General features: G+C 56.0%; 1 protein-coding gene across 2 annotated transcripts in view; it reads left to right on the top strand.

Moving 5' to 3' along the window:
* Qsox2 (quiescin sulfhydryl oxidase 2) overlaps positions 1-14,148 on the top strand; it is a 29,186-nt gene that overhangs the window by 9,776 nt on the left and 5,262 nt on the right. For both annotated transcript variants that reach the window (XM_078048678.1, XM_078048677.1), the window contains exons 3-10: positions 1,703-1,751; positions 2,344-2,449; positions 2,664-2,754; positions 4,705-4,850; positions 6,409-6,543; positions 6,690-6,819; positions 9,924-10,046; positions 11,109-11,259. In XM_078048678.1, coding sequence (XP_077904804.1) covers positions 1,703-1,751; positions 2,344-2,449; positions 2,664-2,754; positions 4,705-4,850; positions 6,409-6,543; positions 6,690-6,819; positions 9,924-10,046; positions 11,109-11,259 — 931 coding nt within the window. The remainder of the gene's footprint in view (positions 1-1,702; positions 1,752-2,343; positions 2,450-2,663; positions 2,755-4,704; positions 4,851-6,408; positions 6,544-6,689; positions 6,820-9,923; positions 10,047-11,108; positions 11,260-14,148) is intronic.

The following is a 14,148-nucleotide window of genomic DNA, read 5'->3' as shown; positions in this document are numbered from 1 at the left end:
TGTATGTACTGTGGTCCTCGTGTCTCCTCCTCAGGGTATGGCAGCACCCACAGGGACACTGGCACCTTGCCCCCAGCTGTAGTCAGCCCTTGAAGGATGTTTGTCCCCGTGTTTTCCACCAGGGGGCAGACAGAGGTCACTGCAGCCTGTTGAAAGCCCAGGCAGTGTCCATGAGTGCATGGGTGTGTGGCCATGTGCGTGCACACAAATGCCATGCGGCACAATCACATGAACGTCCCTAAAAGATGTGGCGTCTGTGGGGATGGTTTCTGGGAGCCCCTGGTGCCAGTCCCTGGAGCCCAGAAATCCTGGCTGCTCTGTGTGGGGTGCTGTCTGAGTGCCCTCACTGGCCTGCTTGCTGCCTGGCTCCGGCCACTCTATTATCGGCCAGCGTTGTGCTGTATATCCTGCTTGGTTTCCAGGCTCAGGGACCACTGTGTCCTGTGCTGCTTGTCCTGCTGCTTTTTGTCCCAGTCTGATGGCAACAAGATCTATTCTAGGGGCTGGGGATGTGGCTCAAGCGGTAGCGCGCTCGCCTGGCATGCGTGTGGCCCGGGTTCGATCCTCAGCACCACATACCAACAAAGATATTGTGTCCACTGAGAACTAAAAAAATAAATAAATATTAAAAATTCTCTCTCTCTCTCCTCTCTCACTCTCTCTTTAAAAAAAAAAAAAGATCTATTCTACTTGTTTTTTTCTCGTAAACTCATACACAGGTGATGTTGTGTTGCCTGTAGACGTCTGCCTGCCCGCCCGCCTGCCTCAGGACAGGGTTGAACCTGGAGCTCTGCCACTGAGCCCACCCAGCCCTCTTTATCTGAGGCAGGCCTTGCTGAGCAGCCTGGGCTGGCCCTTCCTCCCGAGTTGTGGGGCTGGCCCGTGGTGCTGGGTGTCGCCATGGTTTGCCGGACCTGATTACCTGTGACTGTGTGGCACTGGCCCTTGTGACTGGATGTGCAGGCTTTGCTGCTTCGAGCAGCACTGCTGTGATGAGGTCCCAGAGTGGGCCTGGGGGGCATCCCAGGGCAGGGGGGTCGGAGGTGTGCACAGCAGACCCCACAGAGCCAGCCCTTCCCTCACACCTTCACACTCACCCACAAAGGGCGCACAGGGAAACTACTGGTTAGTCTCTCTTCCCTGGGGCCCCTGCGTGTCCCTGTCTGTGAGGAGGCTGCTTGTGCCATTGCATTGTGCTTTCCCTGGTGGTTACGGATGGAGGTCCTTTCATGTTCTCCACGCTGACCTTCCCATCATAGCACCAGGGTATCTGAACCTAGAGTGGACCTCATCTAGTTACTGCTTACTGCGTCTTTGATGAAGAAAGTTCCTGATGCAGAGTCCTTTTCCTCTACTCAGATCCTGACTGCCACTCTCCCTCTACGTCCTCTGTGGATACGCCCCAGTTAGACATCTTAGGTACCAGGAGTTGGGGGCGCTGCCCTTTATGACTCTGCCCTGTGGCTTTGACTTACTTCCAGACCTCTGGGGCAGAACGTGAATGATGGGATCCTGATGGTGCTTACTGTAGCCTGCCCACAAATGTGGCAGGGAGCGCTAGCACCTGCAGTGTCCTCAGGCAGTTCGACTTCCCAGAGGACTTGGCCGGGACCTCAGAGGGCACTGGTCACTTTGTTGTGTGTTAACATGAACATGGACCCCCTTGAGGCTGTTTCTTATTTGTTGTGTGTTTTTCCTCTAGTATTTTAAAGCATTCACAAAGGCGTTTACAACTGGAGAAAATTTTAAAGGTAAGGACACAGCACTGTATTCTTATCTCAGCCCGATGTCCAGGCCTGTCGGTCTCAGGGGTGTATGCCCACCGTGGGTTTGCACCAGCACTGCCTGTCCTTCCACTGAGGGGTCGGACCTTAGTTATTGCAGTGAGAGAATTTAATTTCGGCTTTGTCTTTCTTGGAAAAGTTCTTTCAAGTCCATTTTTCATTGAGAGGGTTTGGAGAAATGCACAGTGGATACGTGTGTGGCTACTGGGTTCTCAGGGGAACCTGGCCAGGGGGTTGCTCAAGTTACCCTTGTGGGGACCTGACGACACCGGCACTCCCTTGGTGCAGAGGCGGCCTTCCCATGTCCACTGTGTGGGTGGGATCCAGGGGCCTGCCTTCCTCTCAGTGCCTATTGTGAGATTCATCTGTTGCCACACATCCATGAAGCGGTTCACACTCACTCACGGGCCCCATGGTCACCTGTGTATGAATCCACCTCTGCCTAAACCACACCTGGCAGTGTGCATCAGTGCGCCCACCAGGGTTACCTGGTTGGGGCCAGCGCTTGGTGGGCCAGATTTGCACAGATGTGGCCGTGATCAAGGTGTGCTTCTGGCAGGACCCGACAGAGAGCTGCGGACAGTCAGACAAACGATGATCGACTTTCTGCAGAACCACACAGAAGGCACCTGGCCTCCAGCCTGTCCACCTCTGGACCCTCTTCAGTGAGTAGCTCTATTAAAAGAGGGCACATAGGGCTTGGGGTGTCACTAGTGGCAAGGCACGTGCTTAGCAAGTGGGAGGCCCTGTGCTGGATCCCCAACGTTTGCACAGTGAGTCAGTCACAGTCATGTGCATGTCGCTGTGTGGAAGCAACGCGTGCTGGCAGCTTCCTGCGGCTAGGAGTGCTAAAAACCTGTGTTTTTTTCTCCCCGAAAGGCCCAGTGACGTCCTCTCCCTTTTCGACAGCCGTGGTGGCCATTACGTAGCTGTGGTGTTTGAGAGCAGTGGCTCCTATGTTGGACGAGAGGTACTGTGCCTGTGGATGCCGCAGGCCTGCTCTGTGTGGTCCCTGGTTGGGTTCATGGGTTGTGGGTCAAGTGCTCACAGTTGTGGAGTCCTGGTTGGACTTCAGCTGAGTGACCAGTCTGTCGAGAAGAATGCTGGAATGGAGGGTTGCCCAGAGGGGCGTCTGGTGCCTCCTTCTTGAGGCCCTTCTCTCTTCTGCATCAGCCAATGTCTTCTTTGAGGAGTTCTGAACTCCCTACATTTTTGCCATATCCAGGATTCTTTTTATTTTATTTTATTTTTTATTTTTTGTGGTGCTGTGCTGGGGATTGAACCCAGAGTCTTTTTTTTTTTTTTTTTTTAAGAGAGTGAGAGAGGGAGACAGAATTTTTCAATATTTATTTTTTAGTTCTTGGCAGACACAACATCTTTGTTGGTATGTGGTGCTGAGGATTGAACCCGGGCCGCACGCATGCCAGGCGAGCGTGCTACCGCTTGAGCCACATCCCCAGCCCCTGAACCCAGGGTCTGTCTTATGCATGCTAGGCAAGCACTCTACCAACTGAGCTATATCCCCAGCCCACATCCAGGATTCTTAAAACCGTTTTTCTCAGGAAATCTTGTCATGCTCAAATGTCACTTGTTTGGTTCTCAAGTCTTCACTTTGGCCAAATGTTCCTAAAACCAATAGGACTAGGCTGAGGGTTCCTTGGAGATGAGAGGGGATCCTGGCTACTGGTGCTCAGCACTGATACCAGGCTCCTCCTCCCTGCACTTGGCAGGTGACTCCAGCAGTCATCTGGGTAGCTCTAGGAGGCATAGGAACCAGCTTTGCCCCTGTTGGGCCCTGTGAGATGCAGGGGCAGGGAGGCTGCAGAGAGAGGTGTTGCCACCGTCTGTGGTACCTGGGTGCCCTCCTGGTGCTTGACCAGCCCTCCCTCTAAGTTGGCTGGTGGTATCCTGCCGCCTTCTCCATAGTTGGCAGGGCTCGTGGTGGGGATGAGGAACTGCCAGAGGCCGTGTTCTGTTGGCTCCTCTGCTGGTTCCCAGGGCCTCCTTGTTCACCATGCTCTCAGGCAGTGCCTCATGCCACCCGACTCACACACACAGAAAGAGTGTCTGTGTGGCACACTGTTCCCACCTTATCATCTTCAGGCTCAGCGGGCTCTGCCCACCAGGGAGGGGTGCCCACAGCACGGTAGACGGGTGACTGCAGTTCCCCGAGTGAGGCTGCAGATGGTGCAGGGCACTTAGGGCACGCTCAGCTCACATATGGCCCCCACTCCTCCCAGAAGAGGCCGGTTTTGTCGACATCTAAGAGCAGTACAGCAGGCTCTGTGTGCCTGTGCAGGGGTTTTCTGGGCTCCAAGGTGCCACTCCTGTGGCCATGGTCTCTCTCCCACCAAGACCTGCTGTTGCGGGCGGAGCTCTACCCACACAGGTTGTTCATGCAAGGATGGACCAGAGCCTGCAGGCCTGTGGCTGGGCTGGAGGGAGTGTTGTTCCTGAGGGCCCTATTGCCCACATAGGAGTGGGGACATGAGGCACCCACTCAATTAACATGCGCTTTGTGGAAGACACACTGGTTCCAAAGGGTCAAGAAGAAGTTTAGCAGTGAATGTCATCTTTGATTCTTCTGTATAGTTGCAAAACGGGATTGTAGCCTGCCCGTGGGCATTGTCCCATTGACTTGCTTAAGATGTGATGGCAATCGAGGTGTAAATGTGTCCTTGCTCCTGGGGGGATGAGTGCAGATGTGCCCCAGATGACGCTCTGGTGCTGTGGTGACTGTTGACAGCTGCCTGTCATATCTGCCTAGCTGTGTGCCCATTGCATGGTGCAGGTGGGTGGCACCCCAGCAGGGCCTCTGCTCTTGGGTCAAGGGTCACTTGTGGTGATTGGTCTACGCTTTGGGAGCTTTTCTGAGAAAACTGCTGTCCTCTGTGACAAGTGTGGTCTTATCATCACACAGGTGATCTTAGACTTGATTCCGTATGAAAACATCGTGGTGAGCAGAGCACTGGATGGGGACACAGCCTTCCTGGAGACCCTTGGCATTTCCTCTGTCCCTTCCTGTTACTTGATCTACCCAAATGGGTCTCGTGGATTAGTTAACGTGTAAGTGCTGTTGGTGTAAGGCGTGTTTGTGGTGTTCAGTGGGACCCAGGGAAGCTTATACCTCGCTGGACAGAGCCTGCAGGTCCACAGGACAGGGAGAGCCGGTGGCAAAGTCCTAGAGCCCTGGGTCTGGCGGTGCCTCCCGGGGTTTATTCTCATCCAGCTCCAGACTCCGAGGGGTTCATCCTCTGGGATGTTTCCTTGGGTTTCTAAGCAAACCCCAAGCCAAGCAAATGCCCACTGACCACCCCCCTGTGCCCCACTTTTACGCTGCTCCTGGCTCTAGACTGATCTGGCTGTGGCCGTGAGTACAGGTGTCCCCCTCTGCAGAGTGAGCCATGTGGGTGACTGCGGGTTCCATCTACTCGAGGAAGGCACCAGAGGCCCTGGTGGACCTGCTCTGAGTGTTGGTGTGCCTGGCGCCCCAGAGACAGGGTTGAGTGAAGTCAACTAACAGAGTGAAGCAGCAGCTGGACAGAGGGTCAGGAGGCTGCAGGAGGAAGCCTAGGCTGCCCTGTGGTGCACGGGTCCCCTGCCCTGGGGACCATCAACAGCCAGTAGCCTGAAGGCCCCTGGGGCCAGGGGTGTCCCAGCCTGTGCTGAGATGGCCCCATCTGTCCAATAGTTTCTGGTTGGTCACCACGTCCAGGTACCTCTGATTGCCAAGGACATGACAGAAGAAGGCAGCCCACGTTCCCTGCCCCCATGGGCTTTGTCTTACATCTTCAAAGGTCAGCAGGCAGGAGGGCCCTGCCCAGAAGCCCCACGTATACCTTGGGCATGTATCTGTCCTCAAACAAAGAAGAAAATTTAGAACTCGGAAGTCTTCCCATTTGTCCAGACGGGCTCCAAGCCCCTGGGAAGCCCAGCCATGTCAGAGACTCCATGGCAGACCTGCTCCCACAACGGCTGCTGGTCCTGGGGACAGATATTTGTGTGGCTTCATGTCACATGTAGAGCCTCTTATCACAGAATCACATTGGCACTTGTACAAACAGTGCTCCTGCTTTCCTTTTGGAAACTCTAAGCCGCTCTGCCTGCCCCTGATGAATCCTGAGCTGCGGAGGATGTGCCGGGTGGCTTCCACCATATGCCAGAAGTGTGCTCGCCACACCGTGCAGTGGCTGGCCCTGCAGAGCTCAGGGGCTGATGGCCCCTTGGGCCTGGCTCCAGATGCCCGCCAGTTGGCAGATTGTGGGCATGTTGGTGAGACCCAGGCGCATCTGAAATGAGTCGGGATAAAGCTGATCTTGGCAGATGCTCAAAGCAGCTTTATGAGCATCTTAAGGTCCCACTGAGCACGATGAGCCCTCGTCCTCCTGCAGCTGCACCTCGGCAGTGGTCTGCGCACCGCCTCTCGTCTCCTCTCAGGTGGGAGGGCAGCCTGAGGGCCCCCTGAGGCTCTGCCCACTTCTCCTGGTCCCCAGCCCCAGTGAGTGCCCAGAGTTGACAGTGGGGTAGGGGAGGCTGGAGAGCACAGCCCTCAACCCCAGGTGGACAGGCCAGGCAGGCAGCGTCTGGCCCAGTGTCCTCACCTCTCCCCTCTCTTTCCTCACAGCGCAAAGCCTCTCCGGTCGTTTTTCTCCTCTTATTTGAAGTCATTGCCAGATGTGAGGAAAAAATCACTTTTCTTGCCTGAAAAACCAAACAAAGCAGAGAATTCAGAGGTGGTGGTTTGGAGAGAGTTCGACAGGCAAGTGTTCCTGCCAAAGCCATGGGTGGGCCGGTGGGGAAGGCTACTTGGATGCCTCCCCACTGCTGGCCCCACAGGAAGCCTCCGGGGGTCAGGGCAGGGTCAAGGAAAGGAAGGATGGGACCTGACTCTGTGCTCCATTCCAGGGCGAAGCTGTACATGGCGGACCTGGAGTCCTGCCTGCACTACCTGCTCAGGGTAGAGCTGGCTGCCCACAGGTCGCTGGCTGGCGCCCAGCTGAAGACACTCAGGGACTTCGTGACTGTCATCTCCAAGGTGCGGGCATCAGGCTCTGCAGCAGGTGGTGCTGAGGGCTCTCGTCTGTTGGCCTGGGGTCGGCTGCCTCCCACCTTCCTCTCCATAGCCCAGCCTGCCCTTCTGCTCCTAGTCGCCCTTCGTGGGCCCAGTGCAGGCCCTGGGATGCCGTCCAGGCTTGGGGGGAGTGGGGGGTATGAGCCTGTCTTAAAGGTTGGGCTCTGGCTTCCTGGAGATGGGACAGCGGGGGCTGTGGAGCCCCCTCAGCCCTGACTAGACTGGGGCTCTCTGGGCTCTGGAGCAGGCGGTGAAGAGGGTGTGAGGGAGAAGCAGCAGGTGGGCTGTGTAGTTGCAGGCAAGGAGTCTTCTCCTAGGCCAGGCTCTGGGAGGTGCCTGGGTACCGTGCTTGAGTCATCCCTGCCTGACACAGGGTCTGAAACCCCTGCGGGGTCACCAGGGAGATGAGAGCCCTGCCTGGTGGAGCTGGGTCTGCTGGGCAAGGTTCAGTCTGCAAGGGCCCGTCCCAGGAGGGGGCTGGGAGGCCACACTGTCTGGAGTTCAGAGGAGGGGACTCGTCTCCAGGTGTGGGGTGGTGGCTGAGCCAGGCTGCGTGGCAAGGTGGGGTGGGGGTGCTGAGGCAGGAGCACACTGCATGGCCAGACCCAGGCTGACAGGAGCCTCCAGAGGGCTGGGGGAGGGGGCTGGGGGAGAGGTGCTGAGCTGGGGGTCACACGGCTCCCTTGAGGAGTCCTGCTGAGGGTGCAGGGGCTTCTAAGGAGGAGTCAGGACAGCATTCTGCTGTTCAGAGCTTGGCCTATGGGTGGCCCTGGTGCATAGTGCCTCTGAGGTGGGCTGATGGCCCTCCATCCCGAGCCCTGGTGGAGGAGGCAGGTGCTCCTGTGTTGGTGTGTGGGACACGTGAGAGGTGTCTCAGGGAGCCTCCTGCCAAGAACTTGCCAGTGGCTTGTTGGTTTTTGGGCCAAGAGACTTGTGTGGGCCGGCTGGGGCCACAGCCTTCCCCTCCCTAGGGACCAGTCTGAGCCTTCCTTTTCCTGGCCTTAGTGCCCTGGGAGCCTGACTTACAGCCTCTACTCTCTGACCTCAGAGGCCATCCTTACCTCAAGCCTGTCCCCCTACACCTGGCCCCTGCTGCTGTCACAGGTATAGTCCAGATCCAGTGTCCCCATTACTGTCTCAGGACTAGGATCCAGATCTGATAGGACTTTTCTTGCCAATAGTAAGGTCCCCAAAGGAGCAATTTATATTCTAGCCTTGGGATAGTCAACATTTACATGTGTAGTATGATTTTTGAAAAATGAAGGAAATACAACTTATATTTTTTAAAAAAAATGAGTCCTGGGGCTGGTGCTGGGACTCAGTGGTAGAGCACTTGCCTCGTAAGCATGAGGCCCTGGGTTCAATCCTCAGCACCACATAAAAATAAATAAGTAAAATAAAGGTATTGTGTCCATCTACAACTGAAAAAATCTTTTTAAAAAATAACGAGTCCTGTGATACATTTGCAGTAGTGGGATTGAACCTAGGTGCTTCAGCACTGAGGGAAACCCCAGCCCTTTTTATTTTCACGTATCTTTTGCCTCAGCCAGCCCCATCTCTGGGAGTTCAGGCTTGCCACTCCACGCCCTGCTTGAGAATTGCTTGGATGGCTGCTGACCCCACCGTACCATTCAGGGGTGAGGAAGCTGGCTGGGGTGGGTCCTTGGCGGCAGCGCCCGGCCAGCCTGTCCATCAGTGCCTTCCCGTGGCCGCCACCGAGGGCTTTCTCTGCGTTTCCTCCTCCTCCTGGGATGGGCTTCCTCTCTGCAGCTCCTCCTCTCCCACATACCAGCTGTCTGTGCTTCTGGCTTGACACACCTTTGGAAGTCAAGATAATAAATCATTCTTAGTTTTTCTAAAACTTTTTTTAAGTGTCAAAAAATAAACAGTTTAGGTAATTTTGATAAACGTCTATAGACAATTTTTTTACTATGTTGGAATGTGATGTTGGTGGTCTGCCTGTGCCATTCAGCTGGGTTTTTTAGTCTTTGGCAGCCTTACTTTGCACATATACTAAGAGGATGTCAACATCCAAGTTCTTTTGTTTTTATTTTTAATTCTAGTCAGTTATCCATGACAGCAGAAGGCATTTCAGTTCATCTTACACCTACGGAGCACAACTTTTTGTTTCTTGGGTCGTACACGATGCAGAGTCGCCCCACGTGTGCAGTCATACGTGCACCTAGGGAAATGATGTCCATCTCATTCCACCATCTTCCCTACCCCACACCCCCTCCTTGTCCAGAGCTCCTCGTCTCCCCATGTGCACTCCATCCTGGATCAGCCCCCCTTACCAGAGAGGACATGCCTTTGGTGTTTTGGGCTTGCCTTACCTCGCTTGGCATTCTATTCTCCACCTCACGGTTGACCAGCAGATGCCATGATCTGTTCTCTCTTCATGCTGAGTCCTATTCCGTTGTGTATATAGAGCTCAGTTTCTTATCCGTTCATCGACTGAAGGGCCTCTAGGTTGGCTCCACAGTTTACAATTGTTCTTTATCAAAGGAGTACAGAACACCAGGTTAGCTCAGTGCTTCTCTAGGCTCCAGTGACAACTCAGCATCACCCACCAGGACAGGTCATTGTTCCCAGACACCTTGTCAAGGCAGTCGGGCAGACACAGCAGGAAGGGGCTTGTGGGGTCAGGCTGCAGTTAGAGGAACCTTCAGCAGGGCCAGCAAGCCCTTGACAATTTGGTAATGAGTCACACTGTCACCATGGGCTGTCATCATGAATTGACACCTGGTGTGAGCCAGCATGGGGGCCAGGTGGGTGAAGTCCATAGGACAGGCTGGGTAGGGAACTGGTGGGACATCTCTGTCCCACAGACTCCCACCCCTGCCCCTTCTACCCAGGACCTCTAGTTTCTCACAAACTCCTCATTCCAGTTTAGCCCTCAAATAGATGGAGCCATTTCCCTGGAGAGCTACGCAGGGCAGACTGTCAGGCCGAGCTGAGCTCGGTCCTGTCCTGCAGGCTGCGCCCCTGCATCCCAGACCTGGCCCTGGAAGCACTCGGGGCTGGGCAGCACTCTTCCCACAGGCTCTTATGGGTCCTTTCTTGCTCAGCTGTTCCCTGGCCGACCACCTGTCAGGAAGCTGCTGGAGATGCTTCAGGAATGGCTGGCCAGCCTTCCCCTGGACAGGATCCCCTACAGTGCCGTCCTTGACCTGGTCAACAATGAGATGCGGGTGAGTCCAGACCCTGCCAGGGCTCAGGGTACCCCGGGCACTGCAATTGTCCTGCTCACCAGCACACTTCCTCCTTCCTGCCCAGGGCTTGGGACCCAGAGCCTGCCACTGTGGGGAGGAGAACCACACCGGCCTGTGGGTGGTCCCCTGGGACCTTGCTGTCCACAGTGTCAGAGCCCTGTTTCCGTGACAACTGCATGTCTCCTGTGTGGTGCTGGCAAGTCATGCTGAAGTTGTCGCTTTAAGGACCCTTCATCACAAGTGCACTGTGACATCCTGTGGAGATGGCAGCCGTGTGGCACAGGGCTTGTTTTTCTTTTGTTTGTTTCAACTTAAGTGAACTCCTGTAAATTCTACACCTACAGCCAGGCATCAGCGAGTGGGCAGCCCACTGGCCTCCAGGCCAGGTGCCTGCAGGTGCGGCCTTCCCTCTGCAAGCCTGAGCAGCGGCTCCTGGCCCCAGAGGTTCAAGGGCAAGAAGTCACCCAGCCCCTCTGTCCTCACCTCCCTGACATCAGCCAGCCCTGTCCTTGTGCTGTGTGCACCCCTGCTGCGGGTGTTGGCCCCCGCCACGTGCTGTGCTTCTGCCTCTGTCCTTCTCCAATCTTTGGGTGCAGCGGTGTCCTCCAGAATGGAACTGGGAGCTCTGGTTGCCCCTTGGCTGAGTGCAGGGCCTGCGTCCCCGCAGCCAGTGCTGCGTGCCTGTGAGCCGTGCTGCACGTTAGGCCGCCATTGGCTCTGGAAGGCGAGACGCCTTGCCCTTTTGGCTGCTGGTAGATGTTGATGGGTTTTACTCGCAGCATCTTCTGTTTGATGCTGCTGACTTATCAAGGGAGAGGACGCTCCCTCTGTCCTATGACAAAAAGGAAAAGGCCACCTCCCATATCTTAAGACCCTTTAGTAGGTAGGCATTCGGCCCTCAGGGTGAAGTTCAAGTACTGAATGAGACCACAGCGCAGACGTTTGCAGGGAGGACAGCCGACCGGTGCCGCCCTTGTGTACCGGCTTCAGCAGCTGTGGCAGCAATTGTCTCTCATTCTTTACATCATTTTTCTTCCCCAGATTTCTGGAATCTTCCTTACCAACCATGTGAAGTGGGTAGGATGTCAAGGAAGCCGCCCAGAGTTGAGGGGCTACCCGTGTTCGCTCTGGAAGCTGTTCCACACTCTGACTGTGCAGGCTTCTACCCATCCAGAAGCACTGGTGGGCACAGGTAAACCGCCCCCTGGGCTGCGGTGGTGGCTGGTTGGTAGCCTGATGCATCAACCGTGCTGTGCACTGGGGAAGCCAGAAGCATCAGGGTTAGTTTAGCTACCTGTGAGGCAGCTCATCATCTGGGTGCCTAGGGCCCACACAGAGAAGGCAGATGTGACATTTTCTCAGAATGACATGTGACGGCACCCACCCATGAGCCTGAGTCCCCTCGTGAACTTACAAGCCCATGCATGGCAGACCTGCAGGGAAGAAACGGGAGGCAGAGCCTGCTGGCCAGGGGTTTCTTTCTTGTTTTTTGGTAGTGCTGAGGATTGAACCCAGGGTAAGCACTTTACCAACTGAACTACATCCCCAGCCCCCTGGCCAGGGATTTCTCTGCAGTATGTGCTCAGAAAAAAACAGGAAGGTCAGCAAAACCTTTTGGAGGGGCATATTAGTTATTAATTTGGGGGTCCTAACAAATCACCCCCAAATTTAGCAACTTAAACCAGCCTCCCTTTATCATCTCAGTTTCAAGGGGTCAGGAACCTGGGTGTGGCTTAACCTGGGTCCTCTGCTTGAGGCTTCTGAGGCTCCACTGGGGAGAGACCGCTCACTGCCTCTCGGGCACCTCCTTGCCATCCTCCCCGGGCTCTTGCCATGCCTACAAGCTCTGCTCCCTGTCCCACCCCGTGAGCCAACCCACCACAGCCTCTGGCTCTGAGGGAGCCCTGGGAGAGGCAGCATGTCTCTGGCAACACTTCTTCTTTTCTACCATCTTCTGGTCATTGCAAGTGAGTTGGTGGGTCACCTACTCCCTGGAGAGTGTTCTGTGAGGCCCCAGATTGCAGGCAGCAGGCACCAGGGGCCATCCCAGAGGCTACCTGCTGCGAGGTTAAAAACTGTAGGAAGGGGCTAGGGCTGGGGCTCAGCAGTAGCACACTTGCCTGGCTTGTGTGAGGCCCTGGGTTTGATTCTCAGCACCACATATAAATAAATAAAATAAAGGTCTATCAACAACTAAAAACAAAACAAAAACCATAGGAAGTTGAGTTTGATAGTCCAGTTGTTACAAACTGCTAGCTCAACCCTGCCATGAACCCCCCTGGTGGGACGCGCCTGCACGCAGGACTCCCCTGTGCTAGGCCACTGTGTTTGCTTCCCCGTGAGCCTGGTGTAGTCGTGGGGTGGCTGCCCTCTCGGCTGCCTTTCCAGGCCACTGACGCTCGCTCTAAGCCCAGTGGTAGCTGGACTTGGGGCCCTGCCTAGTGCCCAGTGCTGAGCTGTGGAACACCTTGCCTCTGTTTGCTCGAAGTGTGTTGGGTCTGCAGCTTGGTCTGGGCTCGACTGGGCAGTTCTTCTGTCAGTGAGGAGGGTCTCACCCCTGTAGCTATGGTCATCTGGGGGCAGCTGGAATCCAAGGGGCCTTGGAGTGGCTGTACTCCTGCAGGCCAGCTCCATCCCCCTCCAGGTGGCATCCTGGCCAGGAAGGCCCAGAGCTGGGCCAGGAGCACCACTGGTGCAGCCAGACAGAGGGCTGGGAGCAGCGTCTGCCTGTTCCTAGGAGCAGGAGCCAGGCCACGTTGTCAGGACCATGTCCAGGAATGAGGCACCACCAGGCCGTCTGGATGTACCCATGCTGCCCTCCCCAGGGACACCGTGCAGTACTGCTGTCGGGGTGTGGTCTTACCTGCACATTCCTTTAGGGACCAGAAAGTAGGAATGTGTTTCTGGGAAACCTCAGGAGCCACCCAGATGTTGGAATCAGAGCGGTGTGCTGTGTGACTTGAGTCCCTTCACACCCAGGCTGCACCCCTGGGTGGGGCGTTCTGGTGAGAGAAGGGGGCTCGTGCCAGCACCCATCCTCCCACTGTCACACCAGAGCACTGTGGAGTGTGATGGCCAGGGCGCAGGCCCTCGGGTGCTGGGGCACAAAGCTGACGCCTGAGGGGTGGGCTGTAGAGGCAGCAGCGCAGCCACAGCCGCCCTCCTGCCTGAGCTCAAGTGTCTCCGAGGAGGAGCTCTCCGCAGAGGGAATTGGGTCAGACGAGGCGTGGGATTAAGTCTTGGAGGTTTTCTTCCCTTATTGCACGTTTAAACCCATCCACTAAAGCGGCAGCCGAGCGCTCTAATCCTCCCCAGGTAGAGGTTTATGGTTCTTGTCCACTTTAAAGATTAGGGTCCTCGAACGTGCAGCCGTCTGCAGGGAGAGGAGGGGGATTACCCTGATGTGAGGCAGATGTCTGGAGAGCTCCCGGCAGGGAGTGGGGGCCAGACGGGCCAGGTCACAGGGCACTGCCTGGATGCCATGAGCATGCCCAGAGCCAGCGGGCGTCGGCAGCGTGCTGAATTCTGCCTTCTCAGAGTGAAACAAACAAGGGTCTTGGTCTGAGTCCCTGACTGCAAAGGCCTAGACCCAGGAGCCTGCAGTCCTCGAGAGGCGGACACCTAGGTCAGGCTATGGACAGTTGTCCTCCACAGGGACTGCAGACGCCATGTGGGCCTGCTGTGGTGGAGAGGGACTCCTTCCCCCAAGCACGTCTTTTTGGTGATCGTTTTGCACGTGGCTTTCGATGCTGACGTGCGTGCGGCCAGCTTTAATCCTGTTCCCTTATTTGCACGCTCAGGCGGAGCTGCTGGCCGCTCCGACCCCACGCCTGGGCTTTTGGTTGCTCCCTTCTGCCCCCCGGGCTGGGGCTGCCTGTAGAGGTGTTTGTTGCTCCTTCTCAGTGTCCCCACTGAGCTGTACCTGTCCAGTCCTGTGCCATTAGCCATGGCCGTGGGTACTGGGCTGTTTCCCTGTGGAACCACTGCTCTGCCGGGAGGCGCAGCCTTTTTGAAGAGCGTGGGCCTCACCAACCTGCCTGCCCTTGACCACCACTTCTCAGGAAGGTCGTCCTCAGCAGGG

This window comes from Ictidomys tridecemlineatus, chromosome 4 (genome assembly GCF_052094955.1).
Source record: "Ictidomys tridecemlineatus isolate mIctTri1 chromosome 4, mIctTri1.hap1, whole genome shotgun sequence".
In the NCBI taxonomy this organism is placed as follows: Eukaryota; Metazoa; Chordata; class Mammalia; order Rodentia; family Sciuridae; genus Ictidomys; species Ictidomys tridecemlineatus.
Note: the sequence above shows the minus strand (reverse complement) of the source record. Positions and strands in the feature narration are given on the sequence as shown.